The sequence below is a fragment of the Myodes glareolus genome, chromosome X (genome assembly GCF_982192425.1).
Source record: "Myodes glareolus chromosome X, mMyoGla1.1, whole genome shotgun sequence".
NCBI lineage: Eukaryota > Metazoa > Chordata > Mammalia > Rodentia > Cricetidae > Myodes > Myodes glareolus.
The window spans coordinates 29,475,242-29,500,491 of record NC_142053.1 but is presented as its reverse complement, the minus strand read 5'-3'; the positions used below and the strand labels follow the sequence as shown (position 1 = coordinate 29,500,491).

Below are 25,250 nucleotides of genomic sequence, written 5' to 3'. Positions count from 1 at the left end.
CAAAAGTCAACACAGCTTGTAGCCAATTGTCCTCTTTGGCATAAATAGCAAGTATCAGTGCTCTGACTCTGACTGTGGAGGAGAAAGAGAAGTTTAGCTTCTTCTACACGTATGCCATGCATTTAGGGTTCTGTAACTGAGGTCACTGTCACTATAACGAAACCTGGTTGGGACTAGAGAGATGACTCAGTGGTTAAGAGCACTTGGTGCTCTTGCAGAGGACCCAGGTCCACTTATCTTTACCAACATGGTGGCTCACAGCTGTCTAGAGACTCATTTCCAGGGTATCCGATACCTTCTTCGGACCTCTACGGACATTAGAAAGGAACATAGTACACATGCATACAGGCAGGCAAAACAGTCACACACATAAACTAAAAGAAATGAATCTAAGGAAAATGGGAACCTGGGAATGTGGGAATTCACAGATCAAGAGTAGGGTGGAGTAGTGGAATAGGTGGAAACCCTATTCACAGAAATCCTTTCATGGAAGGAAGAATTCTGGCTGACTAGAGATAATAAGACTTTGCCTAAGTCAGGCCAGGCTGTCCAGACTTCTGCTGGGTGTGCACAAGGATGTGGATGCAGAGCAGACATGGGCAGTGCTAGGCTATGCGGTGCAGGTCAACTGACTGAGTGTGAGCTTTGCTAAACCTGCGACAGGCAGACACAAACTCATAAGCTCAGAGTCCACACCCAGTCTCAAAGAACTCAGGAGAGATTGAATGACAGGCTTCTCCCCTCCATGACCTCAAGATAGATGGCACTGAGACAAAACCACACTATGCAGCAAAAATGGAGGGATATTCCAGTGAGTCTGAGGAGCTAGCCATGGCTGCATTGACGGGACCGTGAGGGAGAGCAGAGGGAGCAGGACACATCGTGAGAGAGAGAGGAAGCTGAGAATTTTCAGGAGTAGGGTGGAGAAGGGACTGCACCTTGACGGAGTGAAGGGAGGTATGGAGAGCCGAAAGGGGGCAGGCAGAAGACAAATATCAAGACTCAGAAGTGTGAAGTCAGAAGCATGAAATGAGCCAAGGAGTGGGGAAAGAGGTCTGCTTACAGCCCTAGCTCAGGCCATGAGCATGTGCATAACCCACATACATAAGGACTAGGACCATTAGAAGTATTAGGGAAATATTCTCCCAGCTCTGGAGTCACACGGTGAAAGCATGAAGTCCCGGGGCTTCTGGACTGACCGCAGGTTTCCTGTGCTCCTGGCTGCTTCCACTTTCCCTTATGTTCCATAGCTACTGCTACTGTGAAAGGGGCCTCTCTTCCTAAGAGTGTTTGTTCTCATGCTCTTTCCGGTCATCCACGAACAGTTCATCATACAGAAAGTCAACACATTGCCGGGCACGGGTGGTGCATGCCTTTAATCAGAGCACTCAGGAGGGAGAAGAAGGTGGGTCTCTGTGAGTTCGAGGCCAACCTGGTCCACAAGACCTAGTTCTATGACAGGCACCAAAAGCTACATAGAAAGCCTGTCTCAAAAATCCAAAAAGAAAGAGAAAGAAAACAGAAAATGAGCACACCCACTGGCACGGGGAGGTAATGGCGCCCATGGTCCCAGAGTGGGTGATGGGAAGCCAAAAGCTGCAGATTTAAAAAAGGAAAGAACATTGGGCTATCCCCAGAGAAATGTAATATCTGGGAGTTCATTGGGGCATCTGCCATCATCCTGGCTATGACCACAAAGTACCTCCATGTCCTCTTTCATGCTCAGACTGACATCCAAGTGTCAACTGTCACTTAACCTGTGCTGACTGCATGGTTTGCATGTGGAGAACAAAGCATTTGCCTCCGCAAAGCATGTCCTTTGGTCCTCAGCAATTGTCATGTGGGTCTAGGGGTTTGGCCTTAGTAGGGTCTGCCCCTCTTGACATGTCTGATTCTGGTGGCAACATGTCTGTTACAGGCACCAAATATATTTACTATCACTAGATGAAGGGACTAGATGAAGGGACTGCCTTTCTGTGACGAGGACTTGATGCTTCCATGGGCGAGAAGAAAGCCTATGTAATCTAACAATGCTGTTCAGTGAAGACTGAGAGGGATCTGGTCTCTGACCAATCCAACTGTATACGGAATTTAAGTGCAATTCTAATTTTCATAGATAAAGTCAAGCCTAATATTTAATACTTCTATAAGAAATAGTCAACAATGTGAGGAATGATGTCACATACCTAAAATCCCAGCATGAAGAAAGCGATTGCAACAATATCACCACATATTTGAGGCTCTCCAGGACAATGTAGTAAATTCCAGGTCAGAAAAGACTCCATAATGAGATCTTATCTTTTCTCAAACAAACAAACAAACAGACAAACAGAATTTAAAAATCTATGTGGAATACAAATGATTTCCATACAGATAAGCTACAGTCTTGACTGCTGTGCTGGCTGGTTTTATGTCAGCTTGGCACAAGCTAGGGTCATTTTGGAAAAGGAAACTTGAACTGAGACAGTACTGCCACCAGATTGACCTATAGTGTATTTTCTTTCTTTTTTAACAAAATAAAATATGCTAGAAATTTATCACATCCAAGTTGGACAAGGCAAGTTAACAGAAGGAAAAGAGCCTAGGAATCAGAGACACATGTGTTCTCACACTCAGGAGTCCCATAAAAACACTAAACTGAAAGCTATAGTTCATATGTAGAGGATTAGGGGAGACCCGTGCAGGCCCTGTGCTTGCTGTCACAGTCTCTGAGAATTCCTATGAGCTTTGCTCAGTCCACTTAGAGGGACTTGTTATCCTGGTGTCCTCCATCCCCTCTGGTTCTTACACTCCTCCTACCTCCTCTTCCACGGGGTTCCCTGAACTCTGATGTGAGGGATTTGGGGGAGACATCCCATTTAGTGCTGAGTACGAGGCACAATGAATTGTTAAAGTCACTTTAATTGGGCTATTTACAGTAATACAGAAGTCAGCAGCTTCCAGGCTGACAAAAGCTCTGAAAGTATTATCTTAGTGCTGAGACTGTCATTCAGGTAAGGTACTCTGATTCAGAGCAATGACTGCAACTCTGAAGTGCATGTGTGGACCCCAGCATGGTGTTTCATACATCCAGCAATACCCACACTGCATGAGCTCTGTGTCCAACACCATACGACCTGAGCTGTGTTCCATTAGGGCACTTCCGGTTGCAGGCTGACTCCCAAAACTCGGGTGTTACCTGAGCAGGGGTCCTGCAATGGAATTGACTGAGTTTCAATGCTTCCTCTGCCCCGTCCCTCTACCTGGCTGCACTAGGTATGAGCACTGCCAGGAACTATGCCAGGATGTCATCTCTTTGACACACTTGGTACAGTTGCTTTTGTGGCCTCCTACATGTTTTATTATACATTGAAAATGAGGACGCCAAACTCAGTTGAAACTATTAAGTGCCTCTCCAGAGCACAACCCAAGGACAAACATCATAAGGTGTAATAAGGTGCACCAACAGGGCTGAATCCGTAGGCCCACCCTCCACCACTTCTGAATGAAAGGAGGTTCAAGGAAGAAAAGGTCCAAGCCAGAAGACAGAAGCTAATATAAAATCTACCCCAGGTGGTGAGTTACTAGGCTCTGTGGAAGAAATCAAGAGGTTTGAGGATGTGCTTTCCAGGGGAAGGAAACCGTAGTTGCTGGTACACTGGTTTGTGAAGCCGAAGTAAAAGGATGCCAAAATTCTGCAAGTAATTAATGAACCTGGACGGTCTCCCTGTCCTGTGCCATTGATGTTATCCCCGTTCATGGTTATGGAAGCTGTGAATGAAGCATTTCATCCAGGGTCCCAAGATATGCACAGCTCAGGCTTTGGGATTTAGCTTCCTACTAGACAGAGCTGGCACTGCCCATCCCATTTTCTTTTTCTTATGCTGCTTCTTTCTTAGCAGTCTACACTCTTCTTCCTCTGAAGTTATAATCCAGAGGTCTTCTAGAAAGTGCTTGGTAGTCAGTGAGAGGGGAAACTGTTCTGAAGCCCAAGTACAAATGTCAAGTATCATCCTTGACTCCTTGTCATCAGAAAGACCCCAACTTCTTGCACTGGCATTCTGCAGACTCGGAGTCTCTGTCTCTTCATCTATACTGCCAGACCAACAAACAGTCAAGCCATCAACTAATATAAACATCAATATAAGGCATATGACACGTTTTCAGAAAAATAATCGGTGCCTGAATTAACCAGCATGGGAAATGGGGAAGGGTCAGTAGCCCTCTTCCTAACAAATTATCTAGGGTTTTCTCTGTCCTTGAAAGTTTTGCACCTCAGAATTAAAGATTAAGTTCATTTTGTAGATTTATTTTAGTTTTTGTGTGTGTGTGTGTGTGTGTGTGTGTTTGAGTATTCATGTGTATGTATTTGTACATGTGTGTGGGTGTCTTCAGAGTCCAGGCAAGGACACTGGATTCCCGGAGCTAGAGCTAAAGGTGGTAGTGAGCTAGCATATATGGGCTCTGGGAGCCGAAGTCTGGTCCTCTGCTAGAGCAGCAAGGGCTCTTGATCACGGAAGCACCTATCTATCCAGTCCCCCATTGTGTGTTTTTAGCAAAAGTTTTGTGTAAGCGATTTAAAGACTTCCATCTTTGCACTTACTCTAAAGCAAGCTTTTTCAAGAATCTAATGATTCACAGAGAATCACAAGATAAAATAAGATCAAATCATTCAAAGACATCGGCAGCTAAGCACTGAGCTGAGTTCTGGGAGTCCTCATGAAGAAGGGCGAGGGATTGTATGAGCCAGAGGGGTCAAGGTCATGACAGAAGAACCACAGGCACAGCTGATCTAAGCTCGTGGGACCACATGGGCTCTGGACCAACAGTTAGGGAGCTGGCATGGACCCGACCTAGGCCCTCTGCATGTGTGTGACAATTGTGTAGCTTTCTCTGTTTGTAAAGTCCTGGCTGTGAGATCAGGACCTGTCCCTGGTGCTTAGTTTACATTTTGGACCCTAGTCCCCATGCTGGATTACCTTAACCAGCCTTTATACAAGGGAAAGAGCTTGGTCCTCCCTCAACTTGATGTGTCCTGCTATGTTCAAGTCCATGGGAGGCCCGCCCCTTTCTGGATGGAGACCAAGGAGCAGTGGGTAGAAGGGAAGGGGGATAGATGGGAGTCGGGGAAAGGGAGAGGATGAGAGGAGGAGAAGGAAGGGTAACTGTGGGCTAGAGAAATGGCTCAGACGTTGAGATCACTGGCTGCTCTTCCACAGGTCCTGAGTTCAATTCCCAGCAACCACATGGTGGCTCACAACCACCTATGATGAAATCTGGTGCCCTTTTCTGGTGTGCAGGCAGAATGCTATATAAATAATAAATCCTTTATAAAAAGAGGTTTTAGCCTCTTCCCCTGTATAAAGTACTGCATTATTCTACAATAAAGATATTAATGCTTAAAAAATAAAAAGAGAAAGAAAAATTAAATGATTCCTTATTCAATAACTGTAAACAGATTTAGCCATTCATTTTATTTCTATATTGTGTGTATTGTGTTAATGTATATAAGTACTGATTCCAAAAATTCCAAGAGCAAGGAAAACCCTAGAGAATCTGCCAGGACGAGGGTTACTTAACCTCCCCAACATCCAACCTTGGATAACTCAGACACCTATTCTTTTGCTGAAAATGTGTCACATGCTGTATGTTCTAGGCCAAATCTTATTCTAAATGTTGCCTGAATATTTATATATTTACCTTCAGTCCAACAGGAGTAAGGAACCACATCAACACCCTCAGAGATAAGATCTGATGCAAATGTTACATGTAAAATTTAACAGAAATTATTAAAAATCTGACATAATTATTATCAGTATTACTATTATTTTGGCTTTTTGAGACATGGTTTCTCTGTGTTACTGTCCTACAAGTCCTGGAACTAGCTCTTTTTTTCTTTGTTTGGTTTGTTCCAGACAGGTTTTCTCTGTGGCTTTGGAGCCTGTCCTGGAACTAGCTCTTTTAGACCAGGCTTGCCTAGATCTCACAGAGATCTGCCTGCCTCAGGCTTCCGAGTGCTGGGATTAAAGGTGTGCCACTATTGCCCGTCAATGTAATTACTTCCTAAGCAGATCATTTTTTTTTGGGAGGAGCATACCAATTGTTTGCTTTTTGAAAGTGTCATTAGCTAGCATTCTATTCAAACCCAGTCCTAAAATCTTGATGTTGTACTTGAAAAGCAATGGCAGGCTAGCATTCAGTATGCTAACAGGCGTTCCTGAACTAGTGGCCTCTAAAGCTGACCATGTCCACTTGGTTCTAAACCCATTCTCTGTGCTGCTAGTCCTGGGTGGTGGGTGGGGGTCACAGAAATTCTTACATGTTCACTCGAGGATCCTGGAGTCAAGTGTGTGCCTTTCTCCCATACTCCATTCCAAATTATCTAGCACTTCCACACAATCCACCTGTTAACTCCTCCTTACAAGCTAGAAGGAACGGGCACCATGCATACAAGCATTAAAGCTCATTCTGGAAGAATGGCCTAGGAGAAAGATTTAACTCCATGCTATGTTTCCACATCCCCGTTCAGTCTCCCTCAGGTCCTCCTCGTTTGGGCCACACCCATCCTTTGTGCACCAAAACAGACAGCACCGACCTCAGCAAGTGGGCAGAAGGGCCAGCGCAACCAGTCAGGCAGCAGTGAGTGGAGGGTGCACAATTCAACAGCTCCTGCATGCAAGCAAGCGCCTGGACGTCGAGCATGAAGAACTGGGCAGCATGCTCGGACCTGAGCATTGACACATTGACGTCACCCTTTCCTCAGTCCTCTCATTGTTTTGTCTGTAGCAGTGCCGAGATTCTAGAACTCGAGGTCACTCATTTTCGGGACCCCAGTCTGCCTGTGGCTCACAGTTGGAGTCATGGCCAAGAAGCTTTATTATGAGTTTCAACTTAATACTACGCAAGATTATGGGGATGAAATAGTGTATGAGGACGGGGTTGTGGCCTCCTCCTCAGCAACAGCCAAGGAAGCAGTTGGTGGCCTTTGTGGATGCTGCATAGGTCTCCCATATATCAGACTCTATGACAGCATCCAGGGCCAGGATAGCGAGAGGGACTCTGAGGAAAGTGATGCCAACGTGGGAGAAAGCAGTGGCCACCCGGAATGTTCTTTGGAGCTTGACCCAGAAGATCTGAACACCTCAGCGGCTGGTGTGGCAAGGATTCCTCAGAGGCACCAGGGTCCTCAAAACCATTTCCGTTTCACAAGGCGCCAGATCCAGAAAATGGAACAAGTCTTTAAAAAATCCCAGTGCCCAGATTTGGCTGCCAGGTATGTGGCTTGGACCAAGAGCTCCCCACCCTCCCTGGCCTCTGGCTCATGTTGAGGTGTCCTTTTGCGCTTCAAGGCCCTGTATTCCCTATCGCCCATCTCCAAGTCACAGGGGTCTTCTCCTTTGGTGGTGGGTACCGGAGGGCGCCCTGTGTGGGGGCTGAGCTCAGTAACAACATGTAGTGCTGGCGTGAAGCAAGGGTCCCTAGTTCAAACCTCTCATTACGAGTCATATTTTAATTTCTGTGAAATATAGAGACCAGAGTTTAGTGGACCCAAACAACTTACTAGCATCAAGTTCACGAGTGCTAGGGGTTTATACTGTGTTTGGTGACCTCCCCACCTGTAGTCTCCTCATCTTTTCAGGGACTGTGTACATAACCATCAACTCCTTTTGGGTTCTCTTTCCCCTCCCAGGTGCTCTTTTCTTTTCTTTTCTTTTCTTTTCTTTTCTTTTCTTTTCTTTTCTTTTCTTTTCTCTTCTCTTCTCTTCTTTTCGTTTGTTTTGTTTCTTTCTTTCTTTTTCCTTTCTTTCTTTCTTTCCTTTTTTGGTTTTTTCGAGACAGGGTTTCTCTTTAGCTTTTGGAGCCTATCCTGGAACTAGTTCTTGTAGACCAGCTGGCCTGGAACTCACAGACATCTGCCTGCCTCTGACTCCTGAGTGCTGGGATTAAAGGCCTGTGCCACCACTGCCTGGCCCCAAGTGCTGTTTTTAAATTAGCATTCTTTGCTCAGCATAGACTTTGACATTTATTTTTAATTTTTGAAAGCTTGTTAAAATTATTTGTCTCTATCATTTAGAAACTTATGCAGGAAATTAAGACATATCAAAAGTAAGACTGCCTCTGAGAATGAAAGTTAATACTGAGTGTGAGGGTAGAGGATGGTGATATTGTAAAAGGCATAGAATTCATATTTGACATTGTATTGCATGTAAAGCAGAATGATAAACATCCGTGGTTGTCTTTACACAGGGAAGAACTTGCGAGAGCTCTGAACGTGCCTAAAGACAAACTGAAGGTCAGTGAATACAAACACAGCAATTGGACAGACAATCTATGGCCTTCTTTAGGGTTAGCTAGCCTTAACCTAGGCACTTTTAAATGAATGGATTTCATTTTTCCATCTTTGAATGTTTGATTTTTGGCACAGGGTTTGTCTATGTAACCCTTGCTGTCCTAGAACTCGGGGTTCTTTTGCCTCCAGTCCCCCAAGTGCTGAGATTACAGCACCTGACAAACTGAGCTGTATTAACTCTATTTTGGCATAAATTGAAACAACACTACATAAAAGGGCCATCCTCTCTAGGTGGACAACCTTCATAACATATGTTGTTCACTGTGATGCAATTCTTGACCCTCAGCTGGCCAGACACTTGGCCTCCTACTGAAATACTCCTTGCCCCTCTAACTCTTTGATTCTTCCCGTCTTTCTGTTTTGTGGTCTGGAATATCAGGTTAAAGTACTACACTGCATAAAGATAAAAATGATCATATCTTAGGACGATGGTAATACATAGTGGCATCCCTTAATGTTAATTTTTCTGGCATTCTGTGTTGTGTCTAGTCAAACACATTATCAAAAGTTGTATTAGGATTGAGTGGAGGTAAGGAATGATAGGTATGGAAGAACAACACTTAAAACACAAAGATTAATATTGTGCAGGACAGGATTCTGGAAGTCTCACTGAAGCAGAGATAGTATTCTTCATCCTGATGCTGGAGAACTTTGTATAACATGAAAGAATATGCTGGTCAGGTTTACCACGGGTGGAAGTCCCTACTGAAGTGTTTATAGTGCAGGAAAAAGACAAAATTATGGCCCTATTTGCAGAGGTTGACACACAGCCAGCGCTTGTTTTTGTGAGCTGAGTAGGAAGTTCCATATTTGATGCCTTAAAGTGACTTTTTTCTTTTGGCTCTGAGGGTGGAAGCCAATGCTAAAACAATCTTGTCTCCCTCTGATTTTAGGTGTGGTTTGCCAACCGAAGAGCCAAAGAAAGGAAGAAGAAAACACTCGTCCGGTAGAAAACACACCTCCAGTTGAAGACATCATTATACTTAGAGACATAGAAGAAGATTCTTCCTAGAATGGCATCATCCTTCGTTCAGGAGCCAAATGGCTATTTGGTGACCCATGTGCCCATTGTTAAGCTTAACTAATATTGAACACTCTTGTTAACAATAAATTTGTTTTTATCCTGGAATATTTTGTTTTCTCCGTTGATAGTGAACGATAGCTTGGCTTTGTGTAGTAGTCTGGGGTTGCATCCATGATCTCTTAGTGTCTGCAGTACCTCTATCCAGGACCTTCTGCCTTTCATGGTTTCCATAGAGAAGTCTGTTGCAAGTCTGATAGGTTTACCTTTATAAGTTACTTGACCTTTTTCCTTTGCAGCTCTTAATATTCTTTCCTTAATCTGAATGTTTTGTGTTTTGATTATTTTATGGCGAGGGGATTTTTTTTTAAACCAGTCTATTCGATATTCTGTATGCTTCTTGAACCTTGATAGGATTTTCGTTATTTTGGTTGGGAAAGTCTTCTTCTATAATTTTGTTGAATATATTTTCTGGGCCTTTGATCTGCAATTCTCCTTTTTCTACCCCTATTATTCTTAGATTTGTTCTTTTTAATGTGTTTCAGATTTCTTGAATGTTTTGTGATTAGAATTTGTTGGACTTGTTGTTTTCTTTGATCAGAGCATTTATTTTCTCTATGGTGTCTTCAGAATCTGAGATTCGTTCTTCTATCTCTTGTATTCAATTGGTTTTGCTTGTTTCTGTAGTCTCTGTTCATTTACCTAGATTTTCCAGCCTGTCCTAGGTTTATGTCTTCTTCATTGCCTCCATTTCAGTTTTCAATTCTTGAACTGTTTTCATTACCTGTTTGATTGTTTTTCTTGGTTTCCCATAGTGTCATTTACGTATTTACTGATTTCTTCAAACTTTTTGTTATACTTCTCTTCCATTTCTTTAAGGGATTTATTCATATCCTGTTTAAGGGACTCTATTGCTTTCATAATGACACTCTTTTCCACTTCTTCCAGAATATGGTGTTCAAGTCCTTCTGTTGTAAGATAACTGGGATCTGGTGGTTTCATGTTGTTTTTCAGATTGTTGGAAGAATTCTTGCCTTCTGGCCTGTCCATCTCTTCCTTCAAATGCTCTCCAATAGAACTTCTGGTACAGGGTCAGGTTTCCTTGTTGGCCAGGGAATTTGTCCTCTGATGGAACTTCTGCTACAGGATCAGTGCCCCTTGCTGGTCAGGAATCTCGCTGACTAAAGGTCTACCTTGCTGCAGGCAGGCCATTGAAACAAAGGAACTTCCTCCTGCCCGGTTGCACTCACCACCCCTTCCCAGCACCCAAACAGGCTGAGCTGGGGGACTTTATGGCCGCGAAGTAGGGAGAAAAGAAGGGAAGGGGGTTCCTGGATGAGAGCTGGGATGGGATAGGAGGAGAGAGGGCTTAGCAGGGTGAAGCAGCCCCTTCATAATAACCAGGGAGATAAGGGTGTTGGGGAATGTCTGTGTTCCCTTTCCGGGCTTCTGCTGCATGTCAGGAGTACACTCACCCCTCCGATGGATCTTCTGCTACAGGATCAGTGCCCCTTGCTGGCCAGGAATCTCGCTGACTAAAGCCGCTTCCAATCTCTTAACCTGTGCTTTTTTATGGGTGAATTGAGTCCATTGATATAAAGTGATTTTATTGACCAATGGTTGTTAACTCTGGTTATTTTTTTTTAGTGGTAGAGTTTGTGTGTTTCCCTTCTTTCAGTTGTGCTGGTGAAGGGTTGTTAGATGTCTGAGTTATTGTGGGCATTGTTGAGATCCTTGGGTTGTGATTTTCCTTTTATTACTTTCTGTAAGGCTGGATTTGTGGCTATGTATTATTAAACTTGTTTTTTTCCTGGAATACCTTGATTTCTCTGTTGATGGTGAACAAAAGCTTGGTTGGGTATAGTAGTCTGGGCTTGCATCCATGGTCTCTCAATTTCTGCAGCACATGTATCCAAGACCTTCTGGCTTCCACGGTTTCCATAGAGAAGTCAGGTATAATTCTGATAGGTTTACCTTTATAAGTTACTTGACCGTTTTTCCTTTGCAGCTCTTAATATTCTTTCTTTATTCTGTATGTTTTGTGTTTTGATAATTATATGGGATGCTTTTGTTTTGTTTTGATTCAGTCTATTTGGTGTTCTGTATGCTTCTTGTACCTTCATAGGAATATCGTTCTGTAACATGAGGGCCTGGCTTGTTTGAATTTCTGTCCCACCCGGTACCCCACAGCTGGCAATTCCCAAAGAAAATAACACAGAGTCTACATTAGGTTATAAACTGATTGGCCCATTAGGTCAGGCTTCTTATTAGTCCTTGTTACTTATATTAATCCATTATTGTTATCTATGTTAGCCACACGGCTCAGTACCTTTGTCAGCGTGGCAGCTCACATGTTGCCTCTTCAGTGATCTGGGCAGGAATGGCAGAGGGAGCTTCCTGCTTTCCAGAATATTTCTGTTCTCATCGCCCCGCCTCTACTTCCTGTCTGGTTGACCCACCTATACTTCCTGCCTGGCCAATCAGCGTTCTATTAAAATATGATTGACAGAATATAGACAATTCTTCTGTATCATCCTACTTATGGTTGGGAAAGTTTTCTTCTATAGTTTTATTGAATATATTTTTTGGGCCTTTGAGCTGTAATTCCTCTCATTTTTCTACCCCTATTATTCTTAGGTTTGGTCGTTTTATGGTGTCCCAGATTTCCTGGATGTTTTGTGATGTTATTTTGTTGGATTTTTGTTTTCTTTGATCAGTGCGTTTATTGTCTCTATAGTGTCTTCAACATCTGAAATTCTTTCTACTGTCTCTTGAATACTGTTGATTATGCTTGTCTCTGTAGTCCCCGTTCGTTTACCCAGATTTTCCATATCCAGCCGGCCCTCGGTTTGTGTTTCCTTCATTGTCTCCATTTCAGTTTTTAATCTTGAACTGTTTCCATTACCTGTTTGATTGTTATTTCTTGGTTTTGTAGGGTATCTTTTAGGGACTTATTTATTTCTTCGAACTTTTTGTTATTCTTATCATCCATTTCTTTAAGGGAATTTTTCACGTCTTGTTTAAGGGACTCTATCACTTTCATAGTGTCTATTTCAGATTGTTGGAGGAATTCTTGCATTGGTGCCTGCCTATTTCTTCCTTCAAATGCTCTCTGATGGATGTTCTGGTACAGGATCAGGACCAGTTGATGGCCAGGATCCTCTCTGATGGATCTTCTGGTACAGGATCAGGGCCACTTGCTGGCCAGGAACCTTGCAGATAAAAGAGCGGGCTCATAGAGTGCAGGCTCAGTGAAACAAAGGAACTCCTGCACCCTTGCACTCCCTACATTTTCCCCAGATCCTCAACTCCAAAGCAGGCTGAGTTGGGGGATCTTATGTCCCTGAAGAAGGGAAGGCATGCCTGGGAGTAAGCTGGGCTGGGATAGGAAGTGGGAGGCATTAGCTGGGGAGAGCAGCCCCTGCTGAATACCCAGATAGTTTAGGAGGTTGCAGGGTGTCTGTGCTTTATGTCCGGAGCATTTGTCAGCGGTTGGGAACACACTCACCTCTCCAATGGGTCTTCTGATACAGAATCAGGGTCACGTGCTGACCAGGAACCTCACAGACAAAAGGGCAGGCTTGCAGCGTGCAGGATCAGTGAAATCTGGTGAAGAATTCTTAACAGAAACATTTTTTGTTCTTTTTGTTTTTTTGAGATGGGTTTCTCTATGCAGCTGATCCTGCTCTGTAGACCAGGCTGGCCTCGAATTCACAGTGATCCTCCTGCCTCTGCCTCCTTAGTGCTGAGAGAGATTAAAGGCATACACTGCCAATCCTGGATAGCATAATCAGTTTTTATATGTACAAAATTTTTGCTCCCATGGTTCTAACAGGTCGAATCACTGTCATCTTCAGCCTTGAGTTTTATTAGAAACCGTGCCCCTTTACCTAAATGTTACTGTGTGTAACTGAGAATTTCCTAATCAAGTTTATTAGTTTATCCTTCGTAACAGAGGTTCTCAATCTTCCTAATGCTGTAAACCTTTAATACAGTTCCTCATGTTGACATGATCCCCAATCATAAAATTACTTTATTGCTATTTCATAAGTATAATTCTCCTACTGTTATGATTTGTAATATAAATAACTGATATGTAGGATATCCGGGATGTGATCCCAAAGGAATTGTGACCCACAGATTCAGAACAATTACTTTATAATATCAATTTGTTCATGTTCTCTCTCCTTCTGCTCCTCATTTGGACCTTGGGAGCTCAGGCCAGTGCTCCAGGGTGGGTCTCTGTCTCTATCTCCATCCATCGTCAGATGAAGGTTCTATGGTGATATGGAAGATATTCATCAGTGTGGCTATGGGACAAGGCCAGTTCAGGCACCCTTTCCTCTGCTGCCCAAGGAACAATCTGGAGACCTCTCCTTGGACCTGGGAAGCCCTCTATATTCAAGTCTCTTGCAAACCCTAAAATGGCTCCCTTAATTAAGATATTTACTTCCCTGCTTCTATATCTACCCATCCTCCATCCCACCCATCACATTCCCCTAAGCTCTCCCGAATCCCCCCTTCTCCCTTCCCTCTATCCATCTCCCCTTACATCCACCCCCCACCCTCATGCACCCAACTTTTGTCTGGCAATCTTCTCTACTTCCAATATCCAGGAGGATAGCTATGTGATTTTCTTTGGGTTCACCTTCTTATTTAGCTTCTCAAGGATCACGAATTATAGGCTCAATGTCCTTTAATTATGGCTAGGAATTCAGGGCCATGAGTGATGGGTCCACCCACTGAGATGGTGGGACTGATCTAATGGGAGCTTACCAAGGCCAGCTGGACTGGGAGTGATGGAGCATGTGATCAAACTGAACACTCTGAATGTGGCTGACAATGAAGGCTGACTGGGAAGCCAAGGACAATGACACTGGGTTTTGATTCTACTGCATGGACTGACTCTGTGGGAGCCTGGTTTGTTTGGATGCTCAAATATATAGACCTGGATAGACGGGGGAGGACCTTGGACTTCCCACAGGGCAGGGAACCCTGACTGCTCTTAGGACTAGAGAGGGAGGGGGAGGTGGGGAGGGGACGGATAAGGGAGGCGGGGAGGAGGTGGAAATTTTTAATAAATAAATAAATAAATAAGTGAAAAATGATGAAGATAGGACATAAAAAATAAAAAATAATATCGATTTGTCATTCCTGACTTCTATATTAGGGTAGCAATCATAAATGTATTGCAATGAACAGCACCATGCCAAGTCACATGTAACAATCTTACAAAATTGAAAAGAATGTAATTTTAGAATAGAAGTTTGGAATTTCAATTCTTACTTCAATAATACAATATCTATTAAGAAGATTGCAAAGAAGCAGACAAACCAAACAACATTATTAACCAAGCTGACCTAAGAGGTAGGTGTATACAAGAGTTCACTCACTGACAAAATGAGATATAGATATAGATATATGGTGTTTGAATGAGAATGGCCCCATAGGCTCATTTATTTGGATGCTTGATTGCCAGTTGGTGGAACTGTTTGGTAAGGAATAGAAGGTGTGGCCTTGTTGGAAGTGTATCCCAGGGGTCAACTACTGAGGTTTAAAAACCCACACCATTTTAGTTAGCTCTATTTTGCTTCATGCTTATGGATCAAGGTATAAGCTCTCAGAGACTGCTACAGTACCATGTCTGCCTGCCTGCAGCCATAGTCCCTGCCATGATGGTCATGAACTCTGACACTGTAAACACACAAATAAACCCTTTTTAAAGAAATTGCCTTTGTAGTAATATCTATGCCTTTCTGACTGAGGTAAGATGAGGTAAGTTGTTTTGATTTGCAATTGCTTAATTGTTAGGGATGATGAACATTTTAAAGACATTCCTTAGCTATTTCCTCTTCTTTTGAGATCTATCCGTTCATGTTTCAGACATGATCTGATTTTTTCATTGTTTTGGAGGGGTGTTTATTTCAACTTGCAGGTTACAGTCCATCTTGGAAAGTAGTCAGAGCACAAAACTAAGCAAAAATGTAAAACAAAAACCATGAAAGAATACTGCATGCTGACTCACTTACTCAGGCCCATGCTTAACTAAGAGAGACATACATGGATCTAATCTACATGGGAAGTAGAAAGAGACAAGATCTCCTGTGTAGACTGGGAGCATGGGAATCATGGGAGAGGTTAAAAAGGGAGGGGAGAGGAAGCAAGAGGAGTGGAGAAAAATATATAGCTCAACAAAAGCAATAAATATCTAGATTCTATATACATTCCATGATTGCCTGCCCAGGAAATGGTTCCATGAGTGTCCCACGGATTTAACAGCTATTTTCAGGGTTAACAGCAAACATATTTACACATCTTGTCATTTTGTTAGCCCTAAGCATTGGAGTATTTTGTGAAGCTTTACATGCATGAAATAAATACATCACCATTTTGAAACTAGATTAAACACAGTTCCCTTTCTTCCTCTTCCACTTACATTTTCCTGGTAACAGTGTATTGAGTGCTTCTTGTACATTACAATAGACCACACTGTCCTCTCCCTGACTGACAGCCGCCAAAACACAAAGAGGTATCTTTCTGATGTAATACAACTGTACCCTACTCAATGTACCCTATTTTTTTATGTATATCAGACATTTTACCTGGAGCCCCTAGTGGCCACACCGATCAGGAATGCAGAAAAATTTCCTACAAGAAAACAGAGATCCACCTCATTCTCCTAAGAACCAGAGAGGGCAACAGAAATCAAGGAATAAAATACCCACTCAAGAAAAATAAGACCACATACCAGGACCTAGCATTACAGTCTCAGGTGCCTAGACATCAGTGTTAAAATGCAGTAACAACAAGAACGAAATATATCTCCTCTAGAACTGAAAAATCTTAACTGAGCAGGCCCTGAGTATTCAGCAACATAGCTGAAGCACACGGACTGAGATTGATATGTCAAATGAAAGAGATTGTTTTTAATAATATGAAAATGCACTTAAAATATGAAAAGCATATTTAAAAAATTCTGGCACAAAAGAAAACCCTGGAAATCTGGAATAGTATGAAAAGACCAAATCTAAGAATAATAGGAATAGAGGAAGGAAAAGAAACCCATGTCAAAGGCTCAGAAAATATTCTCAATAAAATCATAGAAGAAAAATTTCCCAACCTAAAGAAGGAGATGCCTATAAAGGTGCAAGAAGCATACAGAACACCAAATAGACTGGACCAGAAAAGACCACAAAAGAGAAACCCCTCAGCACACATAACAATCAACTGAAAGAGCTTACAAACCAAAAGTACAATATAAAATGCTACAAAGGGAAAAGACTAAGTAACATTTAAGAGCAAACCTATGAGAATTATACCCGACTTCTCAATGGAGATTCTAGAACCCGAAAGGGCATGGACAGATGTGCTACAAACTCTGAGAGACCACACATGCCAGACTACCATACTCAGTAAAATTTTAAATTACAAAAGATAGAAAAATATTGAATGTAGAAAACAAAATTAAGTTTTCTTATACATAATCTATGCCCACGGAAGGACCTAGAAGGAAAAGTCCAACCACAAGGAGTTAAGCCACACACAAGAAAACACAGGGAATCTCAGGAAAGCAAATCAATAGAGTGTAAACACACATACCCCACCACCACCAACATTGCTGCCATCACCATCACCACCACCAAAAAAATAAGAGGACTGCTCACATGTATTTCTCAATATCGATGGTCTCAAGTCCTCAATAAAAAGACACGGACTAACAAAACAAATGTGAAAACAGGATTTGTCCTCATGAAACATCTGAGAAACATATCTCAACATCAAGGATGACAATCAAAACTAATCAGAGGACACAAAGAAGAACACTAAATACTCATTAAAAGATAAATTCATCTATAGGACATTGAATTCTCAACAACCAAGTACCAAACACAAAGACATCCACGTTGGTCAAAGAAACACTACTACAGCTTAAATCACTTATTTATCCTCACACCCTGACAGTGGGAGACTTTGATATCTCAGTCTCATCAATAGACAGGTCATACAGACAAAAACTAAATGGAGAAATGCTGGTGCTAACTGACACCATAATCCAAATGGACTTTATAGATATTTACAGAACATTTCACCCAAACACCAAAGGATGTACTTTATTTTGTGAGGATATACCTTCTTTGGGGAGAACCTAGTGGAACTGTCTCAGATACTAATCACATATTTGAACACAAAGTATCAACAGATACAAGAAACTTGAAATTACTCCCTGGATTTTATCTGAACTCCCGGATTAAATATGGATACCAACAACAGAAACAACAGAAAGCTTACAAACTCATGAAAACTGAAAAGCTCACTACTGATAGAAGAATGGATGAAGACAGAAATAATATAGCATTTTTCTGTGTATATGTGTTCACCGATGTGTATGGGTTTTATATATTCATGCGAAAGCAGAGGTCAGCCTCTGGGGTAAAATCTCACAAGCCAGCTGCCATTTATTTATCTATTTAGTCATTAAATTACTCTTTATTTATGTAAGACCTAATTCCTGGTGTGTCTCTAGAGTTTTGTCTAAATTTCCTGTCTCTAAATCCACACACCTATTGTTTTTGATAAAGAGGCCAGAAATACAGTCTGGATAAATGATAGCCTCTTCAACAAACGGTGTTGGTCAAATTGGATGTCTGCACGTAGGGAAATCAAAATAGGAAATCACTGGTCCACTGCAGTTGTAGATTGACTCCTGGGTGCCTGCAGAAGTGAGGCTCTTTGGGGGAACCCATACCCTCGTGGTGATGGGAGAGATGAAGGGAAGATCCAGCAAGGAAGGACTATCCCTGAGGTTACTGCCACAGGAGATGATGCCCTACCTGTCTGCCCTGGCTACCTTGATAACCAGGTCTCCCTCTGGCTACTGGATTCCATTTACAGGGATCTGAATATTGTTAAGATATTAATAATACTGGAATATTATTTTATGCTGGTCTACTTTTCTAAAAAGCCCCCTCTGGATTTGACTTATGACTCTAGACCTAATCATGCTTTAAAAAATGAACAAAAATTCCTCTCCATCTAGTGTTTGGTGATCTGCCTGACTTTATGACAGGGAAAGTAAGGCAAAGCAGAACAGTCAAGAAACTGAGCGATTGGCTTCATTCAACTCCCTAAGATTTTGCAACTGCAAGACATACATGTTACAATTAGACCCTGTCTACTTGCAGTACAATATATTGTAATCTTGTATTTTTGTCTCTATAAGCCTTGGATCACTCGGTCCAGGGACCAAATCTAGGGAGAGCTCTCAGTTTAAGTCCTGGAGTCATGAGCATACAGCACTGTTATTTATTTGATCAAGCCTCTTCTTATTAAAATTGATTCATGGTCAGGGTGAATCTCTGAGTGATCCCAGACCCACAACATTGTGTTCAATTTTAATGTGTTAGCTTCTATTTTCCTTATTATATTTTCTTTTATTATTACTCCTTAGAAGACTGTACGGTTGTATACATTCTACATATAATATATGATATATGCAATTGCTTTATTGATTCTTTGGGAACTTCACAACATGCATCCCAATTCTGCTCATTTCCCAGTCCCTCTATATCCTCACTTTTCCCCTGTGGTGTCCCTCCCGGAAAAGAAAATTTAAAAAAACACCAAACCAAGCAACAAAACAAACAAACAAACAAAAATCCCCACTTCACTCCTCTGTCTTTCGTGCTGCTCCAATTATTTTAGTGGCCTTGGGACCCGTGGTCTGACATGCAGTATACCGTTTTGTCCAATCAGATCCGCCTGAAAACGTTCACTTTGATGAGTCGTAGGTCTGGTTAAAGGTCTCTGGTATCTGGATCCTGACAGAAACTCCTCTCCACTATCCCGCAGCTGCCCCAAGTCGGGGAGATCCTGCAGAACCAGTCCCTTCACATGTGCCAGCAGGTCCTAGATGGGTAGATGCTATAGTGGGCCAACTCAAAGCCCTGATATTGCCCTGGGAGGTAGGTAACCTGGTCAGTATTGGTCCTCAAGACGCCCCCTCAGGTCATCAGTGGGCCAGCTCTCCTACACCAATTCCATCAGGGCCAGCGGTTGCATGTCTGTGTTGAGGGGTGGGGCCATCTCTCCTGAGTGCAGGGACCAGTCCTCCATGTCTGGGCCACTGGGACCAGCTCGGCCGTGAGTGTCAGGGTCAGTTCTCTTGCCACAGTGTCTAGCATGATTCAGGGCCAACTTTGCCAAGGCTAGTGAAGGGCAGGACTGGCTCAGCACGACCCTTGGCTTTCATCATGCATGACCTTCTATGGTAACATAGACCAGAGACATCAGCACAAATCTCAGCTGCACCAGGACCATAGATCCAGACATGGCCTTGTGCATCGTCTCTGGCTCAGATGTCACCATGACAACTGTGGCAGCCTAGGTCATCCAGATCTGTATGGCCCCAGCAGCAGCATGGCTCTCCACCACACATTTGCTCATCACAGTGACCCTCTCTGCCCATGAATGTCTTCAGCCGGTCCAGGCTGGCCTGTGGGCGTTGTCCACCCACCTGGGCTTTTTCTTTTTCGAAGAGGGACAGAAAGGGGAATGTATCCCGATGGGAGGGTAAGTGGGGAGGAACTGGGAGGAGTAGTGGGAAGGGAAACCATAATCAGGATATGACAAAAAAAAATCTATTTTCATTATGAGGAAAAAAATGGTACAATCTCCCAAGTAAAATGCATTCAAACCATCAATATCATCTGTGCCAGCTTCTCCTTAGATTTCTTTTTTACAGGATTACTTCTGAATCTCTTGCTCAAAGGATCAAGTGAGCCTGAATCAAGAAGGCTTATGTGACCCATTGTCTCCCAATCACCACATATTGGGAATAATCATCTATGCAAGCAACACTCATGACTTAGAAATGATACCCCATGAAACTAGACTTTGTCATTCTGTTTAAATGGAATTTCCTGAAAAGTGTACCTCATAGCCTACAAAATACCAGAAAGCATGTGGAGGTTATGTTTTTATTGTTAACAAGAGTGTTCAATATTAGTTAAGCTTAACAATGGGCACATGTGTCACCAATTAGCCATTTGGCTCCTGAACGAAGGATGATGCCTTTCTAGGAAGAATCTTCTTCTATGTCTCTAAGTATAATGATGTCTTCAACTGGAGGTGTGTTTTCTACCGGACGAGTGTTTTCTTCTTCCTTTCTTTGGCTCTTTGGTTGGTAAACCACACCTAAAATCAGAGGGAGACAAGATTGTTTTAGCATTGGCTTCCACCCTCAGAGCCAAGAGAAAAAAGTCACTTTAAGGCATCTAACATGGAACTTCCTACTCAGCTCACAAAAGCAAGCCCCGGCTGTGTGTCAACCTCTGCAAATAGGGCCATGATTTTGTCTTTTTCCTGCACTATAAACACTTCAGTAGGGACTTCCACCCATGGTAAATCTGACCAGCTTATTCTTTCATGTTATACAAAGTTCTTTAGCATCAGGATGAAGAGTACTATCCATGCTTCAGCGAGACTTCCAGAATCCTGCCATGCACAATATTAATCTTTGTGTTTTAAGTGTTGTTCTTCCATACCTTTCAGTCCTTACCTCCACTCAATCCTTATATAACTGTTGGTAATGTGTTTGACTAGACACAACACAGAATGCCAGAAAAATTAACATTAAGGGATGCCACTATGTATTACCATCGTCCCAAGATATGATCATTTCTTTCTTTATGCAGTGTAGTACTTTAACCTGATATTCCAGACACCAAACAGAAAGACGTGAACAATCAAAGAGTTAGAGGGGCAAGGAGTATTTCAGTAGGAGGCCAAGTGTCTGGCCAGCTGAGGGCCAAGAATTGCATCACAGTGAACAACATATGTTATGAAGGTTGTCCACCTAGAGAGGATGGCCCTTTTATGTAGTGTTGTTTCAATTTATGCCAAAATAGGGTTAATACAGCTCAGTTTGTCAGGTGCTGTAATCTCAGCACTTGGGGGACTGGAGGCAAAAGAACCCCGAGTTCTAGGACAGCAAGGGTTACATAGACAAACCCTGTGCCAAAAATCAATCATTCAAAGAGGGAAAAATGAAATCCATTCATTTAAATGTGCCTAGGTTAAGGCTAGCTAACCCTAAAGAAGGCCATAAATTGTCTGTCCAATTGCTGTTTTTGGATTCACTGACCTTCAGTTTGTCTTCAGGCACGTTCAGAGCTCTCGCAAGTTCTTCCCTGTGTAAAGACAACCACGGATGTTTATCATTCTGCTTTACATGCAATACAATGTCATATATGAATTTTATGCCTTTTACAATATCACCATCCTTTACCCTCACACTCGGTATTAACTTTCATTCTCAGAGGCAGTCTTACTTTTGATATGTCTTAATTTCCTGCAAAAGTTTCTAAATGATAGAGACAAATAATTTTAACAAGCTTTCAAAAATTAAAAATAAATGTCAAACTCTTGCAGAGCAAAGAATGCTAATTTAAAAACAGCACTTGGGGCCGGGCAGTGGTGGCACAGGCCTTTAATCCCAGCACTCAGGAGGCAGAGGCAGGCAGATGTCTGTGAGTTCCAGGCCAGCTGGTCTACAAGAACTAGTTCCAGGATAGGCTCCAAAAGGTAAAGAGAAACCCTGTCTCGAAAAAACCAAAAAAGGAAAGAAAGAAAGAAAGGAAAAAGAAAGAAAGAAACAAAACAAACGAAATGAAGAGAAAAGAAAAGAAAAGAAAAAAAGAAAAGAAAAGAAAAGAAAAGATCACTGGCGAGGGGAAAGAGAACCCAAAAGGAATTGATGGTTAGGTACACAGTCCCAGAAAAGATGAGGAGACTACTGGTGGGGAGGTCACCAAACACAGTATAAACCCCTAGCACTCATGAACTTGATGCTAATAGATTGTTTGGGCCCATTAAACTCTGGTCTCTATATTTCACAGAAATTAAAATATGACTCGGAATGAGAGGTGTGGACTAGGGACACTTGCTTCACGCCAACACTACATGTTGTTACTGAGCTCAGCCCCCACACAGGGCGCCCTCCGGTACCCACCACCAAAGGAGAAGACCCCTGTGACATGGAGATGGGCGATAGGGAATATAGGGCCTTGAAGCGCAAAAGGACACCTCAACATGAGCCAGAGGCCAGGGATGGTGAGGAGCTCTTGGTCCAAGCCACGTACCTGGCAGCCAAATCTGGGCACTGGGATTTTTTAAAGACTTGTTCCATTTTCTGGATCTGGCGCCCTGTGAAATGGAAATGGTTTTGAGGACCCTGGTGCCTCTGAGGAATCCTTGCCACACCAGCCACTGAGGTGTTCAGATCTTCTGGGTCAAGCTCCAAAGAACATTCCGGGTGGCCACTGCTTTCTCCCACGTTGGCATCACTTTCCTCAGAGTCCCTCTTGCTATCCTGGCCCTGGATGCTGTCATAGAGTCTGATATATGGGAGACCTATGCGACATCCAAAATGGCCACCAACTGCTTCCTTGGCTGCTGCTGAGGAGGAGGCCACAACCCCGTCCTCATACACTATTTCATCCCCATAATCTTGCGTAGTATTAAGTTGAAACTCATAATAAAGCTTCTTGGCCATGACTCCAACTGTGAGCCACAGACAGACTGGGGTCCCGAAAATGAGTGACCTCGAGTTCTAGAATCTCGGCACTGCTACAGACAAAACAATGAGAGGACTGAGGAAAGGGTGACGTCAATGTGTCAATGCTCAGGTCCGAGCATGCTGCCCAGTTCTTCATGCTCGACGTCCAGGCGCTTGCTTGCATGCAGGAGCTGTTGAATTGTGCACCCTCCACTCACTGCTGCCTGACTGGTTGCGCTGGCCCTTCTGCCCACTTGCTGAGGTCGGTGCTGTCTGTTTCGGTGCACAAAGGATGGGTGTGGCCCAAACGAGGAGGACCTGAGGGAGACTGAACGGGGATGTGGAAACGTAGCATGGAGTTAAATCTTTCTCCTAGGCCATTCTTCCAGAATGAGCTTTAATGCTTGTCTGCATGGTGCCCGTTCCTTCTAGCTTGTAAGGAGGAGTTAACAGGTGGATTGTGTGGAAGTGCTAGATAATTTGGAATGGAGTATGGGAGAAAGGCACACACTTGACTCCAGGATCCTCGAGTGAACATGTAAGAATTTCTGTGACCCCCACCCTCCACCCAGGACTAGCAGCTCAGAGAATGGGTTTAGAACCAAGTGGACATGGTCAGCTTTAGAGGCCACTAGTTCAGGAACGCCTGTTAGCATACTGAATGCTAGCCTGCCATTGCTTTTCAAGTACAACATCAAGATTTTAGGACTGGGTTTGAATAGAATGCTAGCTAATGACACTTTCGAAAAGCAAACAAATAGTATGCTCCTCCTAAAGAAAAATGATCTGCTTAGGAAGTAATTACATTGACGGGCAATAGTGGCACACCTTTAATCCCAGCACTCGGAAGCCTGAGGCAGGCAGATCTCTGTGAGATCTAGGCAAGCCTGGTCTAAAAGAGCTAGTTCCAGGACAGGCTCCAAAGCCACAGAGAAAACCTGTCTGGAACAAACCAAACAAAGAAAAAAAGAGCTAGTTCCAGGACTTGTAGGACAGTAACACAGAGAAACCATGTCTCAAAAAGCCAAAATAATAGTAATAATGATAATAATTATGTCAGATTTTTAATAATTTCTGTTAAATTTTACGTGTAACATTTGCATCAGATCTTATCTCTGAGGGTGTTGATGTGGTTCCTTACTCCTGTTGGACTGAAGGTAAATATATAAATATTCAGGCAACATTTAGAATAAGATTTGGCCTAGAACATACAGCATGTGACACATTATCAGCAAAAGAGTAGGTGTCTGAGTTATCCAAGGTTGGATGTTGGGGAGGTTAAGTAACCCTCGTCCTGACAGATTCTTTAGGGTTTTCCTTGCTCTTGGAATTTTTGGAATCAGCACTTATATACATTAACACCATACACACAATATAGAAATAAAATGAATGACTAAATCTGTTTACAGTTATTGAATAAGGAATCATTTAATTTTTTTCTCTTTTTATTTTTTAAGCATTAATATCTTTATTGTAGAATAATGCAGTACTTTATACAGGGGAAGAGGCTAAAACCTCTTTTTATAAAGGATTTATTATTTATATAGCATTCTGCCTGCACACCAGAAGAGGGCACCAGATTTCATCATAGATGGTTGTGAGCCACCATGTGGTTGCTGGGAATTGAACTCAGGACCTGTGGAAGAGCAGTCAGTGATCTCAACGTCTGAGCCATTTCTCTAGCCCACAGTTACCCTTCCTTCTCCTCCTCTCATCCTCTCCCTTTCCCCGACTCCCATCTATCCCCCTTCCCTTCTACCCACTGCTCCTTGGTCTCCATCCAGAAAGGGGCAGGCCTACCATGGACTTGAACATAGCAGGACACATCAAGTTGAGGGAGGACCAAGCTCTTTCCCTTGTATAAAGGCTGGTTAAGGTAATCCAGCATGGGGACTAGGGTCCAAAATGTAAACTAAGCACCAGGGACAGGTCCTGATCTCACAGCCAGGACTTTACAAACAGAGAAAGCTACACAATTGTCACACACATGCAGAGGGCCTAGGTCGGGTCCATGCCAGCTCCCTAACTGTTGGTCCAGAGCCCATGTGGTCCCACGAGCTTAGATCAGCTGTGCCTGTGGTTCTTCTGTCATGACCTTGACCCCTCTGGCTCATACAATCCCTCGCCCTTCTTCATGAGGACTCCCAGAACTCAGCCCAGTGCTTAGCTGCCGATGTCTTTGAATGATTTGATCTTATTTTATCTTGTGATTCTCTGTGAATCATTAGATTCTTGAAAAAGCTTGCTTTAGAGTAAGTGCAAAGATGGAAGTCTTTAAATCGCTTACACAAAACTTTTGCTAAAAACACACAATGGGGGACTGGATAGATAGGTGCTTCCGTGAT

At 42.9% G+C, this 25,250-nt stretch overlaps 2 protein-coding genes across 2 annotated transcripts; one reads left to right on the top strand and one right to left on the bottom strand.

The window, feature by feature from the left end:
- The first annotated feature begins 6,638 nt into the window (after positions 1-6,638).
- LOC148117252 (uncharacterized) lies at positions 6,639-9,458 on the top strand. The gene is made up of 3 exons (XM_087903016.1): positions 6,639-7,252; positions 8,227-8,272; positions 9,223-9,458. Exons 1-3 carry the CDS (start codon positions 6,840-6,842, stop codon positions 9,277-9,279), a joined length of 516 nt encoding a protein of 171 aa, XP_087759142.1. The 5' UTR covers positions 6,639-6,839; the 3' UTR covers positions 9,280-9,458.
- A 10,854-nt stretch (positions 9,459-20,312) lies between these two features.
- On the bottom strand, positions 20,313-22,941 carry LOC148117251 (pituitary homeobox 1-like). Its single transcript, XM_087903019.1, has 3 exons — positions 22,490-22,941; positions 21,493-21,538; positions 20,313-20,543 (listed from the first exon to the last, which is right to left on the bottom strand). Exons 1-3 carry the CDS (start codon positions 22,900-22,902, stop codon positions 20,487-20,489), a joined length of 516 nt encoding a protein of 171 aa, XP_087759145.1. The 5' UTR covers positions 22,903-22,941; the 3' UTR covers positions 20,313-20,486.
- Between the last annotated feature and the right edge of the window lie 2,309 nt (positions 22,942-25,250).